Genomic DNA, 25,597 nt, shown 5'->3' with positions numbered 1-25,597 from the left:
GATGGCATAGAAATTCATGTTTTTTTTCTGTGAATCTGTAAATGTTCCTTCTCTAGTGAATAACATGTACCTTGTGTCTCTTCAGTATTAAAATATCATCTTACACAGACTCACTGTGTCCATTTTATATTCTTTTTCAAGCAACACTTAACAAAGCTCATAAAATATGGACATTATTCAAGCCCAGAAATATTGTGCACCTCTGCACAATCATGACTAATATAATCTTAAACATTTAAAGACAACACTATTGTTGTTGTATAAGTAAAGTAATTAGTCAGATAAGAATTGATTAAACTAAATTGATTAAAAAAGCTCACATAAGTCACACATGTTAAGGATAAAATATAATCTTGGGAAAATGTTCAAAATGTTCAAAAACTCTACACTCGCAGTCCAAAGATGTGTTAATTACTATACAATGTTTACCAAGATATAGCATGTTATTTGCAAGCAAAGTGCATGATAACCAAAAAAGTAAAAGTTTCGTTGTTTAAGCATTTTATTTTAAATACAAATTTCAATACAAAAGCACATAATACTTACTTAACATGAGTGAGGTAGCTTCATGTAACTAAAAGGAGCACTTGAAATATATATATAAACATTCTGTTTTCAACACACAGTTCAGTCTTCAAATAAAATTCTACAACCAAAACTCAAAAGCGTGTCAAAGTGTCGAGTTCAATAAATAAGGCCTTCAAGAAGAGAGCTCTCTGAATATGTTCTTCTTTAGATATTCCTTCCAGGCATCTGGTGTTGAAAGCTCCATAGAGTTCCATTCAAAGTGAGGGATCTGCAAAAGTGTCACTGACATTTAATATGATTCAGTGTAAGAGATGTACAACAACACATGCACTTGAATGATATCTTCTCACCTGAACCACACGGTATCCCAGAATTTCAAGGTGTCTTTTTCTCATCAGTGTTTCACCTTTCATATGTGGAGAGTTCTTGCAGAAGGACTTTGAATCAAGAAAGTCCACAGCAACTCTGAGTGATGAATAAAAAAAGGATGTCAAACATATTTCATATCTGAGTTGTCTACTTATTCATCTTTATTATACAAGATGTTTGTTTAATGCATCCCTACCGCTGAGCTCCAGGTGGCAGCACATCGTTGATGTTCTCCACTGAGCTTTTCTCCCAGTGAACTTGTCCTCTGTTGGAGATCTGCAGCGTGCTGGGCTCGCTGTAGGGCAACGGCTGCAGGTGTTTGTCCAGTGTGCATTCAAAGTCTGAAAAGGCAAACATGGTCACATTACACTTCTGTCCTCGGAATATATTTTCTTTTTTGGGGTGATTACGTGGAGATTTTCACTGAAAAGCAGATATATATCATGCGTATAAATTGACTTGATGCATTGCAAGTATAGGGGCTACCGTTTATATGAGCTTCTCTTTCTATCAGGCGCAAAAACTTTTTCAGAATAGAACAGAAAAGATGTGATAAAATATCAAATCAATGTTTATTAAAGAGATTTCCCATTATTACTCACCTACGGTGTAAAAATATGGAGTGGCGACTGCTACCCGGACACAGTTAATGCCACCGAGAACCTCACCCAGCATTTTGTGGATTTGCTGTTGCACATGACTGACATTGCCATTCCCTGTAGAATAATTATGACAGTATGGATTTTTTTTTGAATTTTGAACATCCACTTAAATAATAATAAATCATTCCTTGTTGCTTCTTTTTTTTTTTACCTTTCTTCTGCAACTGCTGGCAGTAGCGTTCATGAAACCACGGCACCTGGAACTCGGGACACTCCAGACACACGGCGCGATTGAGCTCCATGAGGCGCAGTCTGGTCCGCATGTTGAGGGCATCGGGTAGAGCTGTAAGAGGAAAGGACAACAGTTGGTTCTACTGAGATGTGAAGTGCTAACATCTCAGGGTGAATATTTTGCTGCCGATGCATATAAAGCAATGCAGAGTGGAGACATACTTTCTAATTGGGCATCCAGCTTTCCCAGAAAGTCTATACTGAAGATCTCTCTGACGAGTTCTTCAGGAAAACAGTCGGCCACAGACAAAGTGTACGCCATGAGAACCAGCAGATGTGGGTCAAAGGAGCCTAAAAAACAGAAAAACAGGCGTTAGTTTAAGCTTGAAATAAAAGAAGTGAACAAACGCGTAAACTGATTGACTTACTGATATGAGGAATGATGCGCTGAATACAAACATCATACAACTCGTCTGCTTGTACAGAATCATAATTCAGGACAGAGAACGGCAGCAGGGTGGCATAAGTTGACGAGTAGTGAATCTGAAAAACGATACAGAAAAAGCACAGTTAATATATTGAATTACAGCAGACTAAACATATGACGATGTCTCTTAAGGCACCTTGTTAATGTCTTTAATAGCCACGCTGGCGATACGGTCCATCAGGGGAGGGCAGATGTGATTTATTCTGGTTAAGAAGAGGGCCAACTCGGGCACATTGGTCCAGTTTATTTGGTCCATCATCCTCTTCAGTGTGACCATTGTCTCGTCCAGCAGCATTTCCTCAAACCACTCTCCCGAAATGTACTTGAGCTCCTCCAGCAGCAAGTCCAGCCGGTCGGCCGTATGCAGCCTCTCGTGCCCGCAGCGGTTCAGGGTCTGCAGCAGGCGGACGTACTTGCTGGGAGTGTTGTGGCGGTAGGAGGGATCACTACGCACCCACTTGGCAACGGCTTGAGAAATGGTGTTGAGGTCATTGAGATTGCATTGCGCCACCACCGAATCCACCCGCGAGATCACGCCCTCGTCAAGCCGCGGGCAGGGCAGCAAGGACAGAACACGGGTCAACATGGTCACTTCGTAGGGGTAGATGCTGCGCAGCAAATATCTGCAAGAGAAAGTGTAATCGGTCTTCATTTTATTCAATCAAAGAGTGAAGCAGAATGTCCTCCTTCTCTTAAATAAACACTTACTTGACCAGAATGTTTCGTAGTCTAGTGAAGAGTTCGGGGTTCTGGTATTGCATCAGAAAAAGGGCTTGAGTGATTCTGGCCACCTCCACTGGCTTGAAGACATGAAGGTTCCTTTGGATCACAGAAGCAATTCTGGAAAATAATTTAGTAAAAATTACATTTGACAAAATATTTATATTATATTTCTATACATCTGTGGAGAGTTGTCTTTTCACATAGACACATAAAATACACAACACTATGACCCCTAAGGAGTGGGAGATTTTACAATAAAAAAAGTAACTTTTTAGAGCTTTCTGATTGCCAAACTATGTAATGGAAACACGTTTTTTTGATGAATGCACCTTGTGGTGACAAAAACTGCTGTGTCCAAGGTCAAGAAAGAATTTTCAATCTAAACTTTCAAGACAGCATGAGCAAGAGGTCCTTTAAGTGCTCAGGAAAATGGAATATGAACGTCTACAATTTCATGAAAAAGAAGATCATGCGACATGAATGAACGGATCAGAGAAGCTCCTATATATGGGCCTATTTCCAAAGTCAGGAACAATTGATCAATATCTGTTTTGTCAACCCTGTACTGAAATTTCTAATAACTTTTCAGCTGAAATATATGGTTATACCGATATATCTGCAATAAGTTGATAGTGGCAGATATATTGGCTCAACTTCTTGAGCTATGAAGTTGCTATATGGCAGAGATATGAACTCACTTGTTCAATAAGCTAAGATTCCTGCTTTGAATCTCTTCTAGAGCTTCAGCTATGGCCAGAGCCTGATGTGCACTGAGCTCGTCCGCCAACAGGAGGGCAGTGTTTTCCAGCCTGAGAGGGAGGAAACCACAGAAGAGACATGTGAAACTCAAGAACTGCTGTAATGGGTAAAGATTTCCAGTTAAGATTACTCCATTGATAATGATACCAACCCATCTTTGATCTCCTGACTGGCCATCGGCGCCAGAGCGACAAAAAGTTTGGTGAAGGAGAAGGGATCGGTGCTTGACTCAAGCACCTCTGTTAGTCGTTGTTTGACAGCCAGCCTGAAGTCACAGTTGTTGAACTGCAGGGACTGATACAGCCCCATGAGGATGCTGATATTTTCTGCATCCAGTCTGGGAAGGTTGCACAGGATGATCCTGTTGCACTTCTCCAGCAGAGGCCGGTAACTGTGCTTGATGTTGCGCAGGAACTGCACCATTCTCCGCGGGTTGTTATAGTTTGAGGGATCCATGGTTTCTAGGAGATGGTCTGCCCTGCTGATGAGGGCATCCCGAAGCCGGGGAGACACCAGGGACGACACGCTAATCATCAGTGTAGTTAGGATCCTGGGAAAGACAACCAAGAGTGTCAGTACACAATATGAGGGAGTTTAATTTATTTGATCCTTTCTGTCTCCTGACCAACCTGGCGTCATCAATGGAAGACAACCTCTGATCCACAATACTGGTGATGTGGCCCATTAGAGGACTGTGTTGAAGGTGCTGATCACTCAAACAGATGGAAAACTTGGATAGGGATACCATTGGAAATCTGCAAAAATCCACATTTGTGTAAAATTTAATTAGAAAATGTCATTAGTGCAAAATTGTCTGATGAAAATCAGACAATTTTGATAGCAATTCATCTTTTTTGTAACTAATAAAGAAAAAATGCCAAACATTTGCTGGTTTCAACTTCTCTGCTGTGGAGATCTGCTGCTTCTCTCTATTTTATGTCATTGTATATATCTGGGTTAAGGATTTTTGGTTGGAACAAGATTTTTCCAATGTTCCACTATTTTAGGGTATTTTATAGACTTTGTTAGATAGAAATCATTTCCATATCATTAAATAATAAACATAGCTGCAGTCTTACATTCCATCAGCTCAAAACAATGTAATGCAATCATACCTGTCTATTCTGAGCCATGCTTCCGAAACCAACTGCTGAACAAGGGAGTCATGATGATCCACATTCAACCTAAAGGATGGACAATAATACAGCGCGTTATAATTACTAAGTTATGATAACAATACGTAAGACTTGAAATTGATTTGGTCTACAGTACCAGTCAAAAGTTTGGACACACCTTCTCATTCAACTACTTTGAAGAATCTAAAATATAAAACATATTCTGGTTTGTTGAGCATTTGTTTGTTTACCACATAATTCCATATGTGTTCCTTCATAGTTTGGATGTCTTCAATATTAATCTACAATGTAGAAAAAAATACAAATAAAGAAAAACCATTGATTGCGAAGGTGTGTCCAAACTTTTGACTGGTACTGTTTATCTTAATGTACCTTAGGAAATTGTAAAGCATGTCGACCAACATCAAATCATCCATGAGAGCAATTTTGTTCTCCGCCAAAACCCGGAGAGTCAAGAACTGGGGGTTGCTCTTGATGAGCCCCACAGTCCTGAGCATTTGGGGCTTCTCTTTCTGGAACTGCCACAGCATCCCAACAGCCTCGCTGACATGGCTCACTGTGAGCTTGGCTTTGTTCTTGCCCACCACGTCAAACACCTGGTCTTCAGCCGAGCAAACCTGCAGCTGCTCCAGGACCTGGTCTCTGTTCGCGGCCCCCCCATGAAGGAGCCTCCGAAAGAGGGGACTCACACAGCGGACCCGAAACATCACCGCAGACGTCGGCTCAAATCAAGCAGGCACTTGGGGTCTTCATAGCACCAACACAGTACAGCTCAATGTCAAAACCAGCAGGTAACCTCAGCCAGCTGAGATCACACCCACAAAACCACAGTCTGGATGAGGGATGTGTTGGGTGCTCCTTCAGGGACCTGTGTCAATTAAAGGCACAAAAAAAGCACACAAAAAAGAAATCCATAATGTTATTAAAACAAATATCACAATGTCTCAAGTTATGTTTGGTTGTGAGTTACATAGTATGCACAACACCAGTGTGACATGCTGACCTCAGGTCCAGACGGTTTCATCTCGCAGGCAGCCGCATTCTGATATTTCATATAACTTGACTTTAATGTAACTTTGCGACTTCAGAGTTGAGTTGAGCTACCTTCAGTTCACGTGCATGGAGAAAATATCTCCTAAAATCACTGACAACGCCAGATTACCCCTAGTCGCTGTATTTTAAGCTATATTTATTGATATAATAGAGAACCACACAGTATATTTATAACACAAATAGAATACGATTTTATAATCACTCATTCAAAGTCAGCATCAGGTCAGCATGGGTGCTACAATATTTCACTTCCGTAGCTTGTGATGTTACGAAATTTATTTTTGTAGCACCCTGTTTTTTGTCTTTCAGGCAGCAAGCAGCCAGGCGCCCTACGCGGACCGCAGCGGACCGCGAAGGAAAGTTGTACCTGCCAGGCTCAACTCAGGGCATCAGAACCCGCGTACGTCACAGCTACGTGCCCGCGTACGTCACAGCTACGTGCCCGCTCGACTCTTGAAACACATTGACGTCCATGCCGCGCCATCTTTAGAAAACAGTGATCCCAGCACTGAATGAAAGTTAATGTTCCCCGTTTGTGAGAGCTGCTCGTTGTATGGAGTGATACCGTTTTGTTTACAGGTGATATGACACAGCTTTAGCCGCCGTTTGGCGATATATGTGTGTAGTTATTTATCTAGATTGAACGGTTTATACGTGAGGTAGAAGAATCCATGTTGTCTGGCTGAGGCTAGCTGGAGGTGCTAATGCTAACAGCAGGCCTAAAGTGTGTGTGTGTGTGTGTGTGTGTGTGTGTGTGTGTGTGTGTGTGTGTGTGTGTGTGTTAGCCGAGCTAGCCTATGATGGAAAAACGAAACTGGACATTCAACGTTAGGATGTCTGGGTAATTCAGGCATTTAATGCACATGCTGCTAAGCTAAGCTAAAGTGTCACTTTATCTGTGTTTCTCACCCTCAGGTTCTTGATCAGTAGATGTGAACATGGGGGTCAAAGTTCAGCGCACTCGGTGTTTCCTTGACGTCGGCATCAGTAATGTGCTCGGTAAGAAAGACATGTTTGTGTTTGTTTATGGTGCTACTCTAGAGTTGTACAATGCATAATAATGGGGAAGGGCTGATGGGTTTCAGACTGCATTGGTTTTAGCTAGATGTCCCCAATAAACTGACCACTGATTTTCTCACTTATATTACATTACAGTCATTTAGCAGACGCTTTTATCCAAAGCGACTTACAATAAGTGTATTCAACATAGGTATTCAAGAGAACTACTAGTCACCAGAAGTCATAAGTGCATCTCCTTTCTGAAACAAGCATCTAAGAGCATAAACCAGAGCAAAAGTATAGTGCAGAAACAAACTAATACGAATACAATAAGTGCAACAAACTAATACGAATACAATAAATGCTAGGTGGAAGGCTCACATGATAAAGAAAAACTAACAATGCTCTTTCCTCACAGTCGGCAGAGTTGTGGTTGAATTGTTTTCAGACATCTGTCCCAAAACATGTGAAAACTTCAGATGCCTCTGCACAGGTAAATAATAAAATGTATCCACACAAAAAAAAGCCAGAAAAATGTACTTTATTTCACAGTATAAAATTGATAACTGATAATTGTGTCTTCATTCAGGTGAAAAAGGCATTGGCAAAGGAACTATGAAACCCCTGCACTACAAAGGATGTCTGTTCCATCGAGTTGTAAAAGACTTTATGATTCAAGGAGGAGACTTCAGCGAAGGTGAGTTAGTCAAGTTTGAATATAAAGATGTGAATGGTGCATTTAGCTTAGAACACCTATTCTTTAAGTCCAAATATTATTACAGGGCTGTACGTTTTTACCTGCTACATACTCAACGTCAGCAACTAGAGAACACATCAACAAATTTTAACATCAACTTAACCGAATCTATTGAATAACCAGCAATCAGCATAAGTTTTATAACGCCAACAATCTCGTCCTGTAGCAGCTCCTGTTCTTATGTTTTATTCCTTCTCTGACATAGGAAATGGAAAAGGAGGTGAATCCATCTATGGAGGCTTTTTTGAAGGTAAAGAGGCCACTATCAGAGCTGTCAGTTGTTATCCAAACCGACGTTGGCTTCAAGATGGCAGTACAATCTTATCCTTTTCCTCCAGATGAAAGCTTCGCTGTTAAACACAACAAGGAGTACCTGCTGTCTATGGCCAATAGGGGCAAAGATACAAATGGATCACAGTTCTTCATGTAAGCACTTTTCCAATTTAATATCGATTTGATGCATTATAAATTAATTCTGTCCTAAGCCATTCAAATATTTATATGACCTTTTTTTTTTTTGCTGTATCACTTCAGAACAACAAAACCGTCACCACATCTGGATGGGTAAGTGCTGCTTAATTGGTCTGAAACTCTGATTGATTGCATCGTGCACGATACACACACAGTATGTTTCACTTCGATCAGCATAGCTGAAGCTCAACACCACTTTATTTCCTCAGTGTCCATGTGGTTTTTGGTCATGTGATTTCTGGCCAAGAGGTTGTTCAAACCATGGAAAACCAGAAAACAGATCCCAATAGCAGACCATATGCTGACATAAAAGTTTTGAACTGTGGAGAGCTCATCCCTAAATCTAAAGGTTTGTTTCTGTGAAGCATTTTCAGTACTTAAAAAAAAATATATATATATATATATATATTTTATGAAGCAGTGCTTCTAACAGATTCTTGAATGTTTGCAGCAAAGAAAGATGAAAAAAAGAAAGAGCGTGCGTCTTCCAGTTCCAGCAGTAGCTCCAGCGACTCTGAGAGCTCATCACAATCCTCCTCTGATTCTGACGAATCGGAGAAGGAATCTAAGAAGAGGAAAAAGAAGGCGAAAAAGCTGAAAAAGAAACAGAAGAAGAAGGAAAAGAAGAGGTACTTCATTTATGGTCACATTTTCTCTTTCTGCAGTGTACAGTACACTGGTGTCTCTATTCTGATCTGAAATGTTTTCCTAGGTCAGAGGCTGAGAGTGCTGAAGAGAAAGAACAAGAAGAGTTGGTTACATCTACTGTACGTCCCGAAGATATTCCACCCATCCCGGAGAATCGATTCCTCATGAGGAGGAGTCCCCAGGTGGCCCAGAAGCCAAAAGAGGAGGCTGAAAAGGCTCAGCCAAATAAAGAGGAAAGGCCCAGAGAGAGGTAAGAGCTTTTTCATATGAAGTACGATTGCTTCGTACCGTGCACAAATCCAAATTCCCCACCTCTCCGCTGAGCTTTCATATTATGTTGATGTTCTATACCCGAGTAAGCCTGAGTCATCATCACCGTGACATTTGTTTAAGTCACCACATTCTCCACCCCTGGAGCGAATCTCCTCAAAAATACTAAAATTTAGTATTTCTGTGTAAAATTGCTGAGCACAGTGTGCTGTCAGGTTTGCACGAGCACGCAAAGCACACTAGAGAGGCCACAATGCCCCACACCCTCCTTCTCCAATCATCTCACCCGGCACATCTTCACCACCACAGATAGCTGGTTTATTCATAGCTGTCAGTTTCAAGCGGGTTCAGGTCATTCAAATGCAGATATATGGTGGGCTTCTTAGGAAATAACCATGAGGTTCGCATCTCGGTGACCTCGTAGCTGGTTAGTTGCTTTTAAAACATATTTCACATCAAGCTCCTTACATATTTCCTGCAAGGTGTCATGACAACATTTGGATGCTACCGCTTACCCACTACTTACCGCTCAGTGGCAGGCTCACTGATGGACTGACAGGTCCAAATTTTTTCTCTCCCCCTCTCCCTCTAGGTCTGGCATAGCATATAATTCTCAGTCATCATATCATAGAAGACTGGTGATGACCCGATCCGGCAGGAAGATAAAGGGCAGGGGTCCAAGGGTAAGTGCACTTCAGTGTGAAGAGCTCAACTCACATTTTGTCCACTTTGTCACTGTTAATATATAGTTATATAATAATTAATAAGACATTTAGAAGTAAGTTGTTTGTCGTTCCTCCCAACCAGCGCTATCGGACTCCATCACGCTCTCGTTCAAGGTCCAGGGATCGTTTTCGGCGCAGTGAAACGCCTCCACACTGGCGTCAGGAGTTGCAGCGTCAGAGGATGAGGGCCGTCACTGGAGAGCGCTGGATTAAGGGCGACAAGTAAGATAACTTTATTTTGACCAATTAAAAATGTATGTAAAATTTTACCTTAACCTTCCTGTGTGGGTGCCTGAAATGTTCCCAGATATAAGATGAGCTTATACGTCTCATTCCAACATTATTGAACGCTGTCATGTAGTTCCATAGTGTTGCACGATGTCAGTAGTCTTGTTCTGTAGATGATATTTACTCTGCACTTTTTTAACAGAGGGGACATGAGTGAGGCCAAGGATGAAGCTGCTAAAGCTCCAAGAAGAGAGAGACGAACCTCCGACTCGAAGCACGAACACACAGCTGAGGGTAAAAAAGACAAGAAAAGTCGGTCACATAGATCCAAAAGCAAAGAGGAGGACACTGTTGAGAAGGATGAGAAGCATAGCAAACACAAGGCAAAGAAAAGAGATAAATCTAAAAGCCGAAGCAAAAGCAGAGAAAAGAGTAGGAGGTCAAAAAGCAAGGAGAAGAGTCACAAGCACAAAAGTGATGACAGGAAAGGTCGCTCCAGGAGCAAAGACAAAAATGCTAGTAAGAAAGAAAAGGAGTCAGATTCTGATCAGAAGAAAGATAAAGATAAAAACAACGATCAGGACTCTGACAAAAAGCAGAAAGAGGATACCAAAGGAAGAAATGGTGAGGGAACTAGGACAAAGTCTCAAAGTAAGGAAAGAGCGACCACAAAAGACGACCACAGATCAAGCAGCAGGCCCAAGGATAAGAGCGGACCTGCAGTGTCTAAAGACAAAGAAGAAAAACGCGACAAAGACAAAGAGAGGGGCAGAGAGCGTAGTAAGAGTCCGGAAAGAAGACACAACAATGAAAGGGAGAATAAGAAGAGAGGGTCATCCAGGGACAAGGAACGTAGAAGTCCAGACAGAAATAAGTCCAGAGACTCCCACAGAGGCAGACGCTCCAGAAGCAAGAGTAATAAGAGAGACCACAGCAAAGATCGGTCCTCTCACAGGAAGGACAAGGACAGAGAATCTGCCAACCAAAGGAGAAGACGGAGCAGCAGCTCTGAGAGCGATAGAGACGAGAAGAGGAAGAGTCAAAAGAGTCCCGTTTCCAAACGGAGAGAAGCCAACAGTTCCTCCAGAGACAGAAGAAGCCCGGCCAAACCGAGACCAGATAGTACAAAGGGAAAAGACCGAAACAACAGCAAGAGGAATAAATCCAGCTCTAGCTCGAGCTCCGACAGCGACTGAGCCGGCGATGATGATGATGATATCCTGATAGAATAGATTGGGAGTTTTTAAGTCTGTCCCCGTTTTATCCCAACTACATATTTAGTACGCAGCATCAGCTTTCCATCTAGAGTGGCACTTATTCACATTCCTCATTCAGTGCATAGTTTCCCCCTCCACCCATCATCCAAAGCTAACATGTTTGTTCAAAAGTCTGTCAAAGGTCATTTTCAAAACTGTTAAACTACGTGAATACAACTCAAACTTACAATGGCAGACTGTAGCATCATGCGAGCTTTAGCAGAGCGATGGACTGACTTCTGGCACTGAATGGATTGTGGATTGTGCCCCATCGAGTGCGTTACACCGTTGATGTGTAGCTGGAGCTGCAAAGCCAGATTCACAAATGATTTCCCCAAGGACAATTTCTCCTGAAATATGTTTTAATGTTATTTAACGCAGTTTTTTGGGATAAAGTTTGTTATTTTTTACAACAATCAATCTGGAACACTTTTAATTTCTTGCATGCGTATCCCTCTCATTGTTTGAAGAAATATCTTCATCTGTGACTATTTTTTGGAATCCCATGACCTTGTACTGTAATCCTATTTGTTAACCAGTTTTGAGATACCTCTGGTTTGTTTTTTTTATGGAAAAAAATTGTCAATGTCATGTAGCAAGTACAACATGAAATCAATTTGTAGAAATTGTGTTTTGTGCCAGTTGATTTTGAGAAAAACTCTACTGAATTAAAAGGCTCCACTTTGATTTTAATCAACTGTTTTATTATTCTCTAAATGCTTTCATACACACCAGCTACTGGAGGCCCACATATACATAGCATCCAAAATTACAGTAATCAACAGTGATAACATAATTACAGGAAATTAACATTGTACTGTTAACATTTTGTCATCCAGTGTAAAGGTTGAATTAACTGCAGTGGTGATTAAATTAGAGTCCATATTTTCAGCCCAGACGAGTCATCTTCTCTGCTAGGGTTAGTCGATACACAATATTCACAGAACATTTTGTTATTTGATTCATTTCAAACAAACGGCATCTGTGTCATTAATCTCTCTGTAGCTCCCACATCTCTCTACAGCACGTATGGACTATAGAGCATTCTGACTAAAACATTCAGAGAACATTGTCTAACGCACATTCATCTAAACCGTCTACCTTATGAAAACTCTGTAAAACATTCCTGCAAAAGTTTCTGACTATGTCCAAAGTCGCTCCTTATTTGCCCCATAGTCGACTCCAAATGATGCACCATATCTTGTTCTCAAATCAAAAATTCTCAACAAAGGGACAAAAAAAAAAGTTGTCTCCATGACATGGAGGCAACTTTTTTTTTTTAGAATGCATTTTGGGAAGTTTTCTGCTTTTCTTAGTGAGACAACAGGAGATGAGGAGACCAATGGGAACCACATGCTCCACAATGCATCTTAGTTTCTAAATATGAAAATCACGCAGCTGCAATACAATGACTATTCATAAATACAAATTATAGTCCCAATTTACTATTCACTTAAACAACACACCATTGAGTGTCTATTATAAACAGAGTAGTGATGGAGGGAGTTATTTCAGACAGCCTCTGTAGAACATTTTGAGGAAGTTATTACACCTTTGAAACCAGAATTGCCAGCTCATGGTGACCTATGACCATGTAAACCCAAGTTTCCTCTTTGCGTCTTGAATATCTTCGGCCTCGTTTAACTGTTTAATGCTCTGGGTGGCACCAGAGACGTATTTGGGCATTTGAGCACCAGTGAGATCCTGAACGAGGTAGCTGGGTCTGAGTCCACTAGAAACTGGACCGTGCCCTCCTCCGATCCCCAATGATGCCGCTCTGCAAAGTGGGAACACTTTTCGCTGAGCCTCCGCCGCTGCACTGATGATGTTCTGTGAATACTGTTGGAACTGGTTCTCCTCTTTAGCAAGGAGCTCTGCGTTCTTCACCTCAAACTCATATTCCTCTCTCCTCAGCTGCTGGTGCCGGGCACTTTTTTTAGCCTTTATTTGAAGGATGAAAGATAAATGTCAAACAAGGACCATAACGACCACCAAATCAAAATTGTTAATTTGTCATATGTGTTGTGGACAGTGTTCAACATTACCATTTGTGTGGTATTGAAGTCTTGTAGAATTCTTCCATCTTCTTTCATCCTCTGAGCCTTCAGTTGTTGTTTCTCAGAAAATATTCTGTCAGCCTCTTTCTTGGCCTGAAGTGTGTCTCTGGTGTTCTGTTGTGCTGATTTGTCCCTCTTCTCCTTTTCTTGTCTCTGATGAAACACAGTTTGTGTTACAGGTGTGAGAACATTTAGTCTCTGGCAAAATCACTACAGATGTAACCGGCTACAGAAACATTGTGTTTTGCAGGAGGCAGCGTCTGAACATTGTGTTACCGTGAGTTCTCTGTGCGCAGCTATTGACTCCAACATGGCAGCCTTCTTCTCCTCCTCCTCCCACCGCCTTTGTGCCTGTTTTGCTTCCTGCTCAGCGACAGCCTTCGCGATCATCTGCTGTTCTCGTTCAGTTTGATCCTTCTGTGTGATGGCCAGCTTGTTCATGATCTTCTCTCTGTGCATTTGAGCCTCTCTGAAGAATGAAAATAATCACAAGCATGATCGTCATGAACATACACCTGGAATCCACTGTATGTCTTTGAAATGTCAAGACCGATGACTGGGTGTACGAGAAGTTAAGACGAAGGTAGATGATATATATTCACTGGGCCTTACCTAAACAATTCTGTTTGTCTGTCTTTGCGTAACTTCATCAATTTTTGTTTTGCAGAGAGAAAAAGTTTCCTGTGCTCCTCTTCAGCCTCCTGTTTTTGTGCATCTGTCGCTTTTATGAGGTCCCTATTGGTGACATGTTCCTGTAAATCATATAACATACAATATGAGTATTCTGAGTATACAGTAGTAAACTTGTGTGTTAAAAAATAAAATTACAAATACCAGTTAACCCTGTTGAGGCCCTACCATGTGAGCGTGCATAAGTTCTCTCTTCAGCTTTGCTTGTCTTTCTTCCTCCATTCTTTGCTCCCACTGGTGGAGCTCTTTGAGGCGTTGGGTTTCCTCTCCGTCCTTCTTGTTCTCTATCTTCTGTCGCTCTTTCACTAGCTCAGTTTCCCTGACCCTACAGAGAAGGAATCATAACCTCATGTAAAGGGAAATGCTTCTTATATGAAATTTACAACCAGGAACAGTTGAGTTGCAAAATAGGATGTTAAATGCATATTCTCATGCAGTTTTACCATGGACTATACAAATACAACATTAATACACATCTTTGAAATGCCTATAATTCTCGGACGGACCAGACAACTGGTGCATCTGCAGCATGTTCAAAGGTGCTTGTTTTGTCGGATGTTAGGCTTAGGCTTACTGGTTTTTCAGATCCTCTGCGACAGCCTGTCTCCCAAGCTTTCTCTGAAGGGCTTTCTCCTGCTCCTGTCTCGAGGCTTCATCCTCTCTGGTCTTTATCGAATCCAGGAATTCTTTGTCGACATCTTTAGAGGCATTCTTAATTCTTTGCTTTAGTTCAATCTGTGTCTCTCTTTCCTTCAGCACCTCTGTCAGTAAGAGCGCACGCTGTGGGAGTAGTTATGAACATCATTTCATTATCCCGAAACATCAACATATACAGCCAAAATGTGAATGTGACACAATAACTCTGGAGCGATACTAACATGTAATCCTTTTACACGGTCTGTTTGATAAAACAGCTGACTTTTGGCTTTTTCAATGGCCTCTTTCCGATGCTGCTCCTGATATTCGGCCTCTTCTTTATCAGTCAGCTTCCTTTTCTCCTCTTCAATCTCCTCACGGATATTCTTTGCCTCTAGTTTTTTTTGCCTTTGACCCTTTGATAAATGTAAACAGAAAGTTTGTAAATCTTTTGCCCGACACTACACTTAATAAAATCTGAGGAAACCCCATTAAAGGCAACTTACAGCGATGGTATTGGACCACAGTTTCACCACCTCTTGTGATTGCAAATGCAAGGCCTCCCTCTGTTTCGCTGTCTCTCTCATACTCTCCTTGTCTCTATTAACCTGCTTCAACTCATCCTGAATCCTCAGCCATTCACTCTTGGTTAAAACAGTGACTTGTTGGAGGTCTGGGGGCTGGATTATCCTGCTGGCTTCCTCAGCTGAAGACACTATTTATAAAAATAAAAAAAATTAAAAGAAAAAGGAGGAAAGTACTGTGAGAAGACACGCTAAATTTAGAACACAGTATATAAGATAAGATAAAATAAGATAATCCTTTATTAGTCCCGCAGTGGGGAAATTTGCAGGATTACAGCAGCAAAGGGTAAAGTGCACACAAGAGACATAGTAAAAGAAAGACAAGATACAAATAAAATGAAATAAAAAAACAAGTATTATAAATAAGCAATAAAAAACAGTAACATCCACAATAATTTAAATATTATATGTACAGACAGAAAATTTAATTTTTAAGGGGATTTGTGTAATTTGTGTAGCTGAGGACTGTAAATGCTTTTTTCTAGACTATTATAGGAAGGATATTTATTTCTACCATGTTTGAAGTACATATTCTTAAATGGTATTTAATAGCAGATATCATAAGTGATATTATTTGTGGTCCAGGAATGATTTGGGATCAAGTGAGGAGATTCCTTTTGACATAATCACTTTTTTGTCTGCACCTGAGATGATTATGATCAGGTAAACCCTATGATAACCAATGCAGATAATCAGATTTTGTGTATGAATCATACTGCTGTTATGTGTTATGTTATGTATATTTTTTCCCTCTAAATACATTTAAGTTTTATACAGAAAGTTGTTGTCTTTTGAATGTGGATACAAGTCTGGGTATGACAAAAGATGGATGCATAATACAGGGTTACTACAAACTATTTTCTGTAGCTCTCACCTCTCTTACTGGAGCCTCTCCGTCGGCCATACTGAACCACCGATGCCATTTGTATTTGATATATATATAACCTTGTAATTAAAGATAAAAAATACTGCTTTTAAATAAAACAGCTGACAAAGCTTTAACACTTTCCAGGTCGCATTTGTTGCGTTGTATCCAGGCAACGATGGAGTCAATCTGAAGCTGTTCTACTGATGGACGACAGGTGGCGCTGCAACAGGTAACACCACATGCCACAGTGCCACACATCTGCCCCAAACATGTCTGCACTTTTATTTCAAATCATGCAATACTTCTTCCAGAAAATTATTGAAAATTAAGAATATATTTTTTGGGGGCAATTGTTTATTTATTTTGCTGTGGAACAAAAACATAATTTCTACGAATAATAAGTAAATAAATCATATGTCAAACAAAAATTCCTGCAAGGTGTTCAGGAGTGGGAGAAGGTCATCATATTAGTGGCAACTTTAAAATGATTACATTAATGGTTAATAATTCCATAATGTACATCATTGGATTATGGTGATTCCTTATCAGGTCTCTGTATAAAAATATAATTCAAGTTGTTTAAATAGAGTTGATTCATATCACCTTTTTATAGGATTATCCTACTGTAACATTTTAAATGTTTCAGTAGGATAATGCACACGCGTATATAATAAAATCAAAGATTAAATTCCAATTTGATGGTCCTGGTTTTGTGCATGCTGGCTTACTGTCACACAGTCATGGCTTGCATACTTCAAAATACCATATAACAGTTATACAATTGGATTCATATGACTACAATAACCGTTACCTCAGTATGAGAACTAAGATTCTGGTTTATAGAAGAATGGTAAAAATAAATCAGGTTCATATCAGGTTGACTCCAGAAGATTAGGGGGCCGTCATGTGCAGCCTAATGAGTCAGGTGATAAACAGCATCCATCAAATTAAGCCATTGCACTTCAGAGACAGGGTACTTTCTACTCAAGTACACACAGCTATATTACCTTGTAGATAGTGTATAAAATATTATGTATTAGTATAGTTTCACTACATATACAGTCAGTACATTCACAACATTAAAATACTGTTTGCATGGTTATGCACAAGTAAAAATAATCCACTATTATAGTCAATAATAATATAACAATGAAAGGGTCCATTCCCTGCATAATGAATACTTATAATTTTGATATATTATATATATATACACTACCAGTCAAAAGTTTGTACACATCTTCTCATTCAATGGTTTTTATTTTTATTTTATTTATTTTTTTCAACATTGTAGATTAATATTGAAGACATCCAAACTATGAAGGAACACATATGGAATTATGTGGTAAACAAACAAATGCTCAACAAACCAGAATATGTTTTATATTTTACATTCTTCAAAGTAGTTGAATGAATTGGTGTGTCCAAACGTTTGACTGGTACTGTATATATATATTATATTTTACTCAAGAAATGTTTTGAATGCACGCTTGCAGTGTGTTGTGTTATTGCTATTTTTATTTTTTTTTTGTTGCCAAAGCTTAACATTGTAATAATTTCTTCCACCTGGTGACACTCTCATCAAACTAGTCTCAGCATTGGTTTACACTAGTTACCACCTACGTCAGAGCAGGAGATGCAGGAGAGGCGGGTTTACTTTGAAAGGGGCTGTCTTAAATCCCAGAAAACACATTCAAAACCAGCAGAGGGAAAGCCACTCTCTGCTTCCATCACCACCAACCCACCAGCCCACCAGCTAGCAACCCTGTGAGAAAAAAACATCCAAGATGGCTCCTATCTCCATCAAGACTGTCTTAATCAGTGAGAGTGTGGACCCTCGCTGCAAGACCATTCTGGAGGAAAATGGCATCCGAGTTACGGAGAAACCGGCTATGAAAAAGGATGAATTAATGGCGGAGATTAAGGTAAAATTGGCACAGGAGTGTTGCTTAACTACGTTTACGCGCACATGGTGTCGTGTCTGTTACGACATGCAACATGCATATGCTTAAAAAAAAAAAAGTTTACTCGGTTAAGCTTGCAAAAAAAAGAAGCTTTTTTTTTTTTTTTTTTTTTTTTTTTGCCTCTTTGCTTGTCTCGGGTAAATAACATAAAATTAAATATTTTTTTTAAAGTTTAATGTAAGACATGCGCACTTTTTTATGTTAAGTATGCACACCACTCCTCTGAACCTGACACGTATTCTCCAGGTTTAGATGTAACAACTGAATGTACATTTAGTACCGCCCTCTAGGAAGCTGATGCAACTCATCCCTGACTTTGCTGGGTATCCCATCACTTTCCCCCTGGGTGCCAGCATGCAGCTTTTATATCAGCTTAATGCAGAGGCTGTGCATGGAGCAGAAAACTAATATTTGCCTTTGTGCAAGTTGTATTATTCAGATTAGGAAAAAATGGGTTGCAGTGGAAATGTATTTTAAAAACTCAATGGATAAGATAAGATAAGATAATCCTTTATTAGTCCTGCAGCAGGGAAATGTACAGGATTACAGCAGCATAGAGGATAGTGCAAACAAGAGACATAGTAAAAAGATCAAAAATAAGTAATTATAAATAAGCAAATGAGCAGTAAAAAAACAGTAAAGAATCCACAGTAACTGAAATATTATATATACAGACTATTTTATTGCACAGTGTATTTGTATTGCAGAGGTTTTTAGTGTCATGGATTGTAGTGGTTTGCAGTAGAATCAGGACTGGACATAAAACTCTGTTAGACTCTGGGGCAAAATGGGAGCTGTGATCCCTTTTTAACCAAAGCTTACTCATCCATTTGACATATATTGATTACTGCATGTTATGAGTTTATTTATCTTGGTGTTACGAAAGTGCTCACAAAAAAAGTAAATCATTATGAGTATTATTAGTCAAGGCTGCAACTGGAACTCAAATAGCTGATCATAAATGGTAACAAAAGATAGGAAACATGACAAAAAGAAGCATTTGCGCCATAACAATAGTGACAGTACACGTCTGGTTCAACTCTTTCACTCTCTGATATGTGAGGGAAATCTCCACACTCCACAAGCTGAAGTGTTGCCATAGTTACAAAAAGATCTTGTATAAATATAGGCCTCACACAGATCGGGTGATCGCTTTGTTAACAGCTCACGATCAGATGTAGTGAAGCTATTGAATTCATACAACAACAAAAAAAACCGCACACGCATCTTCTATCAAACAGGCCTTTTGGTTGGTCCATTTGCTTTCACACCACATACAAACCACACCAGAGTCCAGCACTGGAAGCAGACCAAGACTCTCCTTTTCAGGCGGTCTCAGTCTGGTTGTTTCATCTGCACCAGTTTTGGACTGACAGCTTTCACGTTAGCCAAAACAAACAGTGCTAACCAGGCAGGTTAGGTCAAAAAGCCCTCTTAGTTTGTGATAACATGAGTAGACACACATTTATTTAACTATGTACTAAGTATACTTTAACTGACACATATAAAAGTATTAACACAAAATGTTTGAAGAAACACTCATCTAGAAGGTAGGTGAGGTAATTATCATGGTTTTAAGGCCCTCATCATAGTTTATATTGTGCTGTAGTGGTAGAAATGACCAGTTACTTTGCATTGATTAAAGTACCACATAGTAATCGACAACCAGTTAAGGTAATTTGCCACTTTGCGTGTCTGGTAATATAGCCTTGAGTAGGTCAACCACAGATATAAAAAAAAAAAAACATGACATCAACTGTATGCTTTTATCACCATGCCAGGACTACGATGGCCTCGTGGTCAGATCTGCAACGAAGGTAACAGCTGATGTCATCAATGCTGCTACAAATCTCAAAATCATTGGCAGAGCTGGAACTGGCGTAGACAATGTTGATGTTGATGCTGCCACCAAGAATGGTATTATTGTCATGAAGTAAGTTTCCAGTCCGTGCACAAATTTGATCATGCAGTTTCAATTTAATGTACTGTACATTAACTGAAGACTGTTTTTCTCCAGCACACCAAGCGGTAACACGATCAGTGCCGCCGAGCTGACATGTGCTCTGCTGATGAGCCTCTCAAGGTAAGATGAGCAATGGTCAACATGGACAGTTTTTTTTTTTTTTTTTTTTTTTTTTTGTACTGTACAAGTGTCATTTAATTCCATTCTGTTTCCAGAAATGTGCCTCAAGCTGCAATGTCGATGAAACAAGGGAACTGGGATCGCAAAAAGGTGAGCAGAGATTTTAGTTTTTCCCCTGTGTGCTGTTTGAACGACCGTGGTTGCAGTTGGCACACAAAGCGATTACTGTTGCATGGTCGGCTCCATTGTTCACCCAATCGTCACTAATAAGTTGTGACACTTGGACTGGGTCATAGTTTTGTTTTCTAATTTTGCAGTTCATGGGTGCAGAGCTGTACGGCAAAGTACTGGGAATAGTTGGACTTGGAAGAATAGGAAAGGAGGTCTCCTCAAGAATGCAATCATTTGGCATGAGGGTAGGTAAAGACATTATACATGTCAGGACTGGACACATTTTAGTGGTTAATCACACTTAAATAATTTGAGTAAACAAACGCGGCAAGATATGTATTTTTTTTTTTATTTTTTCTCTTCAAAGACAATCGGTTATGATCCAATCACTCCTCCTGAGGTGTCAGCCAGCTGGGGAGTGGAGCAGATGTCTCTGGAGCAGCTGTGGCCCCAGTGTGACTATATTACTGTCCACACTCCTCTAATGCCCTCTACTGTTGGTGAGTTGTACGAATAGCCGTCTTAAATTGTACCGAACAATTGTGGGATTTCTTTTTTTTAACTGTTAATGTTTCTGTCCAAGGTCTGCTAAATGATGAATCTTTTGCTAAATGCAAGAAGGGAGTGAAGGTTGTGAACTGTGCACGAGGCGGCATCATTGACGAGGCTGCTCTCCTCAGAGCTGTGGAGTCCGGGCAGTGCGGAGGAGCGGGGCTCGATGTCTTTGTTGAGGCAAGAACATCAGAGCATAGAATTATATCTTTGCTCACTTATTTATATTTTAAAAAGAGTTGCAGCATCCTATATCTTACTTTGTGTTTTATGTTTGGCCACAGGAGCCTCCTAAGGACCGCGCATTGATCGACCATCCTAACGTCATCAGCTGTCCTCACCTGGGAGCCAGTACGAAGGAGGCTCAGGCTCGTTGTGGGGAGGACATCGCTCTGCAGATTGTGGACATGGTGAAAGGCAAGAATCTGGTTGGAGCTGTAAGTTCTACTCTGTTTTTTCTTTTCTTTTTTTACCTTTTCAAGCAAATTACTTTTCACTCGTTGAGATTTGTTGTTGCAAAATAAATTAAAGGGGATCTTCAGTAATTTGTGCTGTAAATGTAAAAAGAATGTAATATTGCTACTTCAGTTCTAGTCACCTAAACTGCCAGACTTCTTAACCTTCCTGTATTAAAGTTATTACTTGATATTTTGGAATATGTGATAGTCGCAGATACGTGTGCCAAGAGACATGGACCAAAGTAATATAATCTTCCAAGTAACCTTTGACTTTTACGATCGACAATTAAACAATACTTACCAAAACGGCATGATGTTGCCATTAGGTCATGGAGTGACTACAATAGTTATTGGTGTTCCACAAAGTATGGCAAAACTGTCATGCACTAGTCTATGCCTAGTCTAGATTATGCTTTGGGAAATAATGCACAATTCATTTTAACATTAAAATTACCTTGTAAACACATTCTTGTGTCAAATCCTACATTTCAGGTGGTTTGTGTTCTGAAATGCGTTGTCATCAACGTCTATTGGACTGAGCAAGTATCACCATGTGTGTCATACATGTGTCACACTATGTACTAATACCATGTAATGTCAGACAACCAAACTTAAGCATTATAAGAAGGTCACTAATTTGATTAAAATGGATATCTACTTGAAGAAGGTAATGGTGGATCGAAAAGATTGAAAAAGTCTCAAAATGCTTAATAACAACTGATTTTTTTTTTGGGGATTTTTTTTTGGGGATTTCATTCAGTTCCCAAAAGCACTCTGGTTCCAAGTTTACACCTTTTTTTTTGTAGGTAAATGCCCCGGTTTTGGCCAGCACGTTCTCCAAGGATTCTCACCAGCTAATCAAACTGGGAGAAGCTGTCGGAGCAGTGCTGCAGTCCTGCACTGCTTCCAAGAAACCGTTTAAACTTGTCCAAATCACCACTCAAGGTAAAACTACTGTCTACACTACTGGTCTAACCAGTTTGTCTATGCTGAGGAGGTGGTCATATAACAGGAAGATAATGTTGTAAAGGTCTTGTTCTCCCCCTGGTGGTATGATTGTGAAAGCACTGTTGTCCAAAAGCAACTGCAGTATGAAGATGCACTTTTTGGTGTTCACAGTTTTTCTAAAATACACATTGTTTTTTTTAAAATAGCGTTTCACTTGCTAGTAGTGGCAGTTAACTTGATGTCCTGTTTATTTAAACCAGGGGATAGCATGAAGTCCTCCACTGGTTACATGACTTCATCAGTACTTGTTGGACTACTGAACCATGAATCTGGCTGTTGCCCGAACCTCATCAACGTAATGAGCCTTGCAAAGGAGTCTGGAATCACGGTAAAACATTAACTCATTCCTGCAAATGCTGCATGACAAAAACGAGGTGCGTGTCTTCAGAAAACCATCTTTTCATACTGATTATTCAGGTAAACCAGGCCCACTGTGCCTCTGAAGGGTCTGCTAGTGGAGTGTGTAAGGTGGAGATCGTGGTCAATGGCTGCAGCTACAAAGCCAGTGGATCAGTTCAAGGTGGCGTGCCGGTCCTCCTGCAGCTGAGTGACAGTGTGTTCAAACAGCCGATCTCTCTCACTGGAAATCTGTTGTTCTTCAAGGCCTCCGCAAGTCCTCAGCTCCTATCCTCAGTGGCTGGTAAGACATTTTAAAATGATGCATTGCCCATTGATATTCAGGGAAAATAATCCTATAATACTGAAGTTGTTGGAATAAGGACAAAACTGATGGCTACATCTAGTTGGTCTCTGTATATACACTCTGGATGGGTCTTAAGCAGGGCAAACATATTTGTGACATGTCAAGTGATCTTAGAAAGTTTCAGCTACATGAAGCATGAAATATAAAACAAACCCATCAACATTCTTTAAGCTTTCATGATTGCGTTATGCATTTAACTATGCCCAGACTATACCTCTATAATAAGCTTCTTTAGTGTAGCCAAAATACAAACACTCACACGGTTAAATAATGTCCTCAGTTAAACCCTTATGTCAAGTCTTCAATCTAGAGCCCTCTCTTTAAAATTGTAGTTTTTACTGTTTTCTAATAATAATATATTTTCATTTTATAGACATTTTTGAAGTGAGATTCTTTTGTTAAAATGTAACACTGCACAAAATCAATGTTGTTGCTAATCATTCACGTATCCTTGACTGCAAACAAATACAAATTCCCCCTAGCATTTAGTATACAAAGACAATTTAATTTGTGTGTTTGTTTGTTTTTTCCATGAAAAACATCAGTGGCATTATTCAAACAGCTGACATTTAAAGAATAAAATTCTAATTAAAAAGTATTATTTATGATCAGTACCGTTTTGGTTAAAAGTTTTAACACTGAAAATTGGAAAATAATATTCATATACATTTTTATGGCAGTTTTTTTTACGCAGACATACTTGTCATCTAAGTACATCAGAGCAACATCTTTTTAAAGTGAGGTTAAATGCATAAAATTAATTTTCTTCAAAGTTGATTTTTAGTTGATTAAATATTGCAACACACATTTTTCCTGTAGATATACATCCAATTACCCTCCTAAAAGATTGAATACATCCTCAGTGGAACAAAAATGTATCTAACTTTAAAGCAACTGAAGGGGAGATTTCGGGTTCAAGTGGTAAATGGTGAGTGTAATTTTGCAACAACTTTAGGAATCCTTTAGAAAAAATAACCCATGCATTGCTGTCAGCAAGGCAAAATCTGTAAACTATATTTTTTATCCTTACTGTTGTTTTTTAACTTTAGGCTTTCAATTTGGATAAAAGTGTGTTTCTTGCTTTCAAATCACACCTGTTTTCCCTTGTGGATTGTTCTTTGTGTAGGACTCCTGGCCACAGAGGGAGTGGAGATTGAGTCCTTCAGTGCTCCGGCAGACCGCTCTGGAGATCTGTGGTATTGTGTTGGGGTGTCCTCTCTCCCCAAAGACCTCAGTGCCTTGAAGCCCCTGGTTAAGGAGGCCGCACAGCTCACCATTTAGATGACAGCATGAAGGCTATCGATACATCTTCAAGAGTGTCTAATATAATTGATCCATCTTGGTCTTAGCGTTTACAACTAACAACTTTTACGTTGCAGGTTTAAAACTTGTATTTTGATAACATTCCAGTGTTTAGATGCTTTACATCCACTTTGTTCAAGTAAAAATAATTTCACTGTCATGTGCTGTTCAGTTTGCTGTTTGACCTTCATAAAGCAGTGTTGTAAAATAAAGTAGACTTACTAAATCACTGTTTTTTTGTTTTTGAACTTCACACTTAAACTTTTTTTTATTTTAAAGGGGAGGTATTACACCAAATTGCCAGTCTAGTAAGCAAATATGTATAGTTTAATTCTATCCAATACAACATTCTTTAATATATGTAAAGTTTCAAATACGAGTCGTAATATTAAAAAAATTTTTTTTATCTATGGTTAAGGTAAAAGTTTATAGTATTTGATCACATTTCATTGTACAGGGGTACATGATGTATCATAAAAGCTCATCAAATATGATTCATCTCCAGTAGAACTACCTAACAGCAGTGGTTGGCAGTATCGAAGTATATTTACTCTTATTCCTCTACAATTCAGAGGGAAATATTGTACTTTTCAGACCACTACATTTATGTTTTAACATACAGTGGGTACGGAAAGTATTCAGACCCCTTTACATTTTTCACTCTTTGTTTCATTGCAGCCATTTGCTAAAATCGAAAAAGTTCATTTTTTTTCGCATTAATGTACACTCAGCAACCCATCTTGACAGAAAAAAACAGAAATGTAGAAATTTTTGCAAATTTATTAAAAAAGAAAAACTGAAATATCACATGGTCATAAGTATTCAGACCCTTTGCTGTGACACTCATGTTTAACTCACATGCTGTCCATTTCTTCTGATCCTCCTTGAGATGGTTCTACTCCTTCATTGGAGTACAGCTGTGTTTAATTAAACTGATTGGACTTGATTAGGAAAGGCACACACCTGTCTATATAAGACCTTACAGCTCACAGTGCATGTCAGAACAAATGAGAATCATGAGGTCGAAGGAACTGCCCAAGGAGCTCAGAGACAGAATTGTGGCAAGGCACAGATCTGGCCAAGGTTACAAAAGAATTTCTGCAGCACTCAAGGTTCCTAAGAGCACAGTGGCCTCCATAATCCTTAAATGGAAGAAGTATGGGATGACCAGAACTCTTCCTAGACCTGGCCGTCCAGCCAAACTGAGCAATCGTGGGAGAAGAGCCTTGGTGAGAGAGGTAAAGAAGAACCCAAAGATCACTGTGGCTGAGCTCCAGAGATG

The 25,597-nt window shown here is 39.7% G+C and overlaps 4 protein-coding genes across 4 annotated transcripts; 2 read left to right on the top strand and 2 right to left on the bottom strand.

The window, feature by feature from the left end:
* Positions 1-494: 494 nt before the first annotated feature.
* Positions 495-6,129, bottom strand: fastkd1 (FAST kinase domains 1). Its single transcript, XM_054615405.1, has 15 exons — positions 5,839-6,129; positions 5,208-5,703; positions 4,815-4,883; positions 4,329-4,454; positions 3,851-4,249; positions 3,639-3,749; positions 2,926-3,057; positions 2,354-2,840; positions 2,159-2,273; positions 1,953-2,081; positions 1,711-1,842; positions 1,500-1,613; positions 1,094-1,238; positions 879-993; positions 495-796 (listed from the first exon to the last, which is right to left on the bottom strand). The coding sequence occupies exons 2-15, from the start codon at positions 5,540-5,542 to the stop codon at positions 701-703; spliced, it is 2,505 nt and encodes an 834-aa protein (XP_054471380.1). The 5' UTR covers positions 5,543-5,703; positions 5,839-6,129; the 3' UTR covers positions 495-700.
* A 211-nt stretch (positions 6,130-6,340) lies between these two features.
* On the top strand, positions 6,341-11,935 carry ppig (peptidylprolyl isomerase G (cyclophilin G)). The gene is made up of 13 exons (XM_054615052.1): positions 6,341-6,467; positions 6,804-6,887; positions 7,306-7,380; positions 7,477-7,584; positions 7,850-7,894; positions 7,983-8,070; positions 8,179-8,208; positions 8,325-8,464; positions 8,567-8,744; positions 8,828-9,013; positions 9,626-9,716; positions 9,841-9,980; positions 10,189-11,935. The coding sequence occupies exons 2-13, from the start codon at positions 6,827-6,829 to the stop codon at positions 11,180-11,182; spliced, it is 2,136 nt and encodes a 711-aa protein (XP_054471027.1). The 5' UTR covers positions 6,341-6,467; positions 6,804-6,826; the 3' UTR covers positions 11,183-11,935.
* An 891-nt stretch (positions 11,936-12,826) lies between these two features.
* cfap210 (cilia and flagella associated protein 210) lies at positions 12,827-16,137 on the bottom strand. The gene is made up of 9 exons (XM_054615973.1): positions 16,084-16,137; positions 15,132-15,340; positions 14,868-15,041; positions 14,564-14,769; positions 14,158-14,314; positions 13,912-14,051; positions 13,576-13,768; positions 13,288-13,452; positions 12,827-13,183 (listed from the first exon to the last, which is right to left on the bottom strand). The coding sequence occupies exons 1-9, from the start codon at positions 16,130-16,132 to the stop codon at positions 12,827-12,829; spliced, it is 1,650 nt and encodes a 549-aa protein (XP_054471948.1). The 5' UTR covers positions 16,133-16,137.
* Positions 16,138-17,750: 1,613 nt separating this feature from the next.
* phgdh (phosphoglycerate dehydrogenase) lies at positions 17,751-24,542 on the top strand. Its single transcript, XM_054615597.1, has 12 exons — positions 17,751-17,999; positions 19,820-19,971; positions 20,056-20,121; positions 20,217-20,271; positions 20,439-20,537; positions 20,660-20,792; positions 20,876-21,024; positions 21,129-21,281; positions 22,109-22,247; positions 22,511-22,638; positions 22,728-22,950; positions 24,140-24,542. The coding sequence occupies exons 1-12, from the start codon at positions 17,862-17,864 to the stop codon at positions 24,292-24,294; spliced, it is 1,590 nt and encodes a 529-aa protein (XP_054471572.1). The 5' UTR covers positions 17,751-17,861; the 3' UTR covers positions 24,295-24,542.
* The last annotated feature ends 1,055 nt before the right edge of the window (positions 24,543-25,597 follow it).

Source organism: Anoplopoma fimbria, chromosome 16, assembly GCF_027596085.1.
Source record: "Anoplopoma fimbria isolate UVic2021 breed Golden Eagle Sablefish chromosome 16, Afim_UVic_2022, whole genome shotgun sequence".
Classification (NCBI taxonomy): domain Eukaryota; kingdom Metazoa; phylum Chordata; class Actinopteri; order Perciformes; family Anoplopomatidae; genus Anoplopoma; species Anoplopoma fimbria.
Note: the sequence above shows the minus strand (reverse complement) of the source record. Positions and strands in the feature narration are given on the sequence as shown.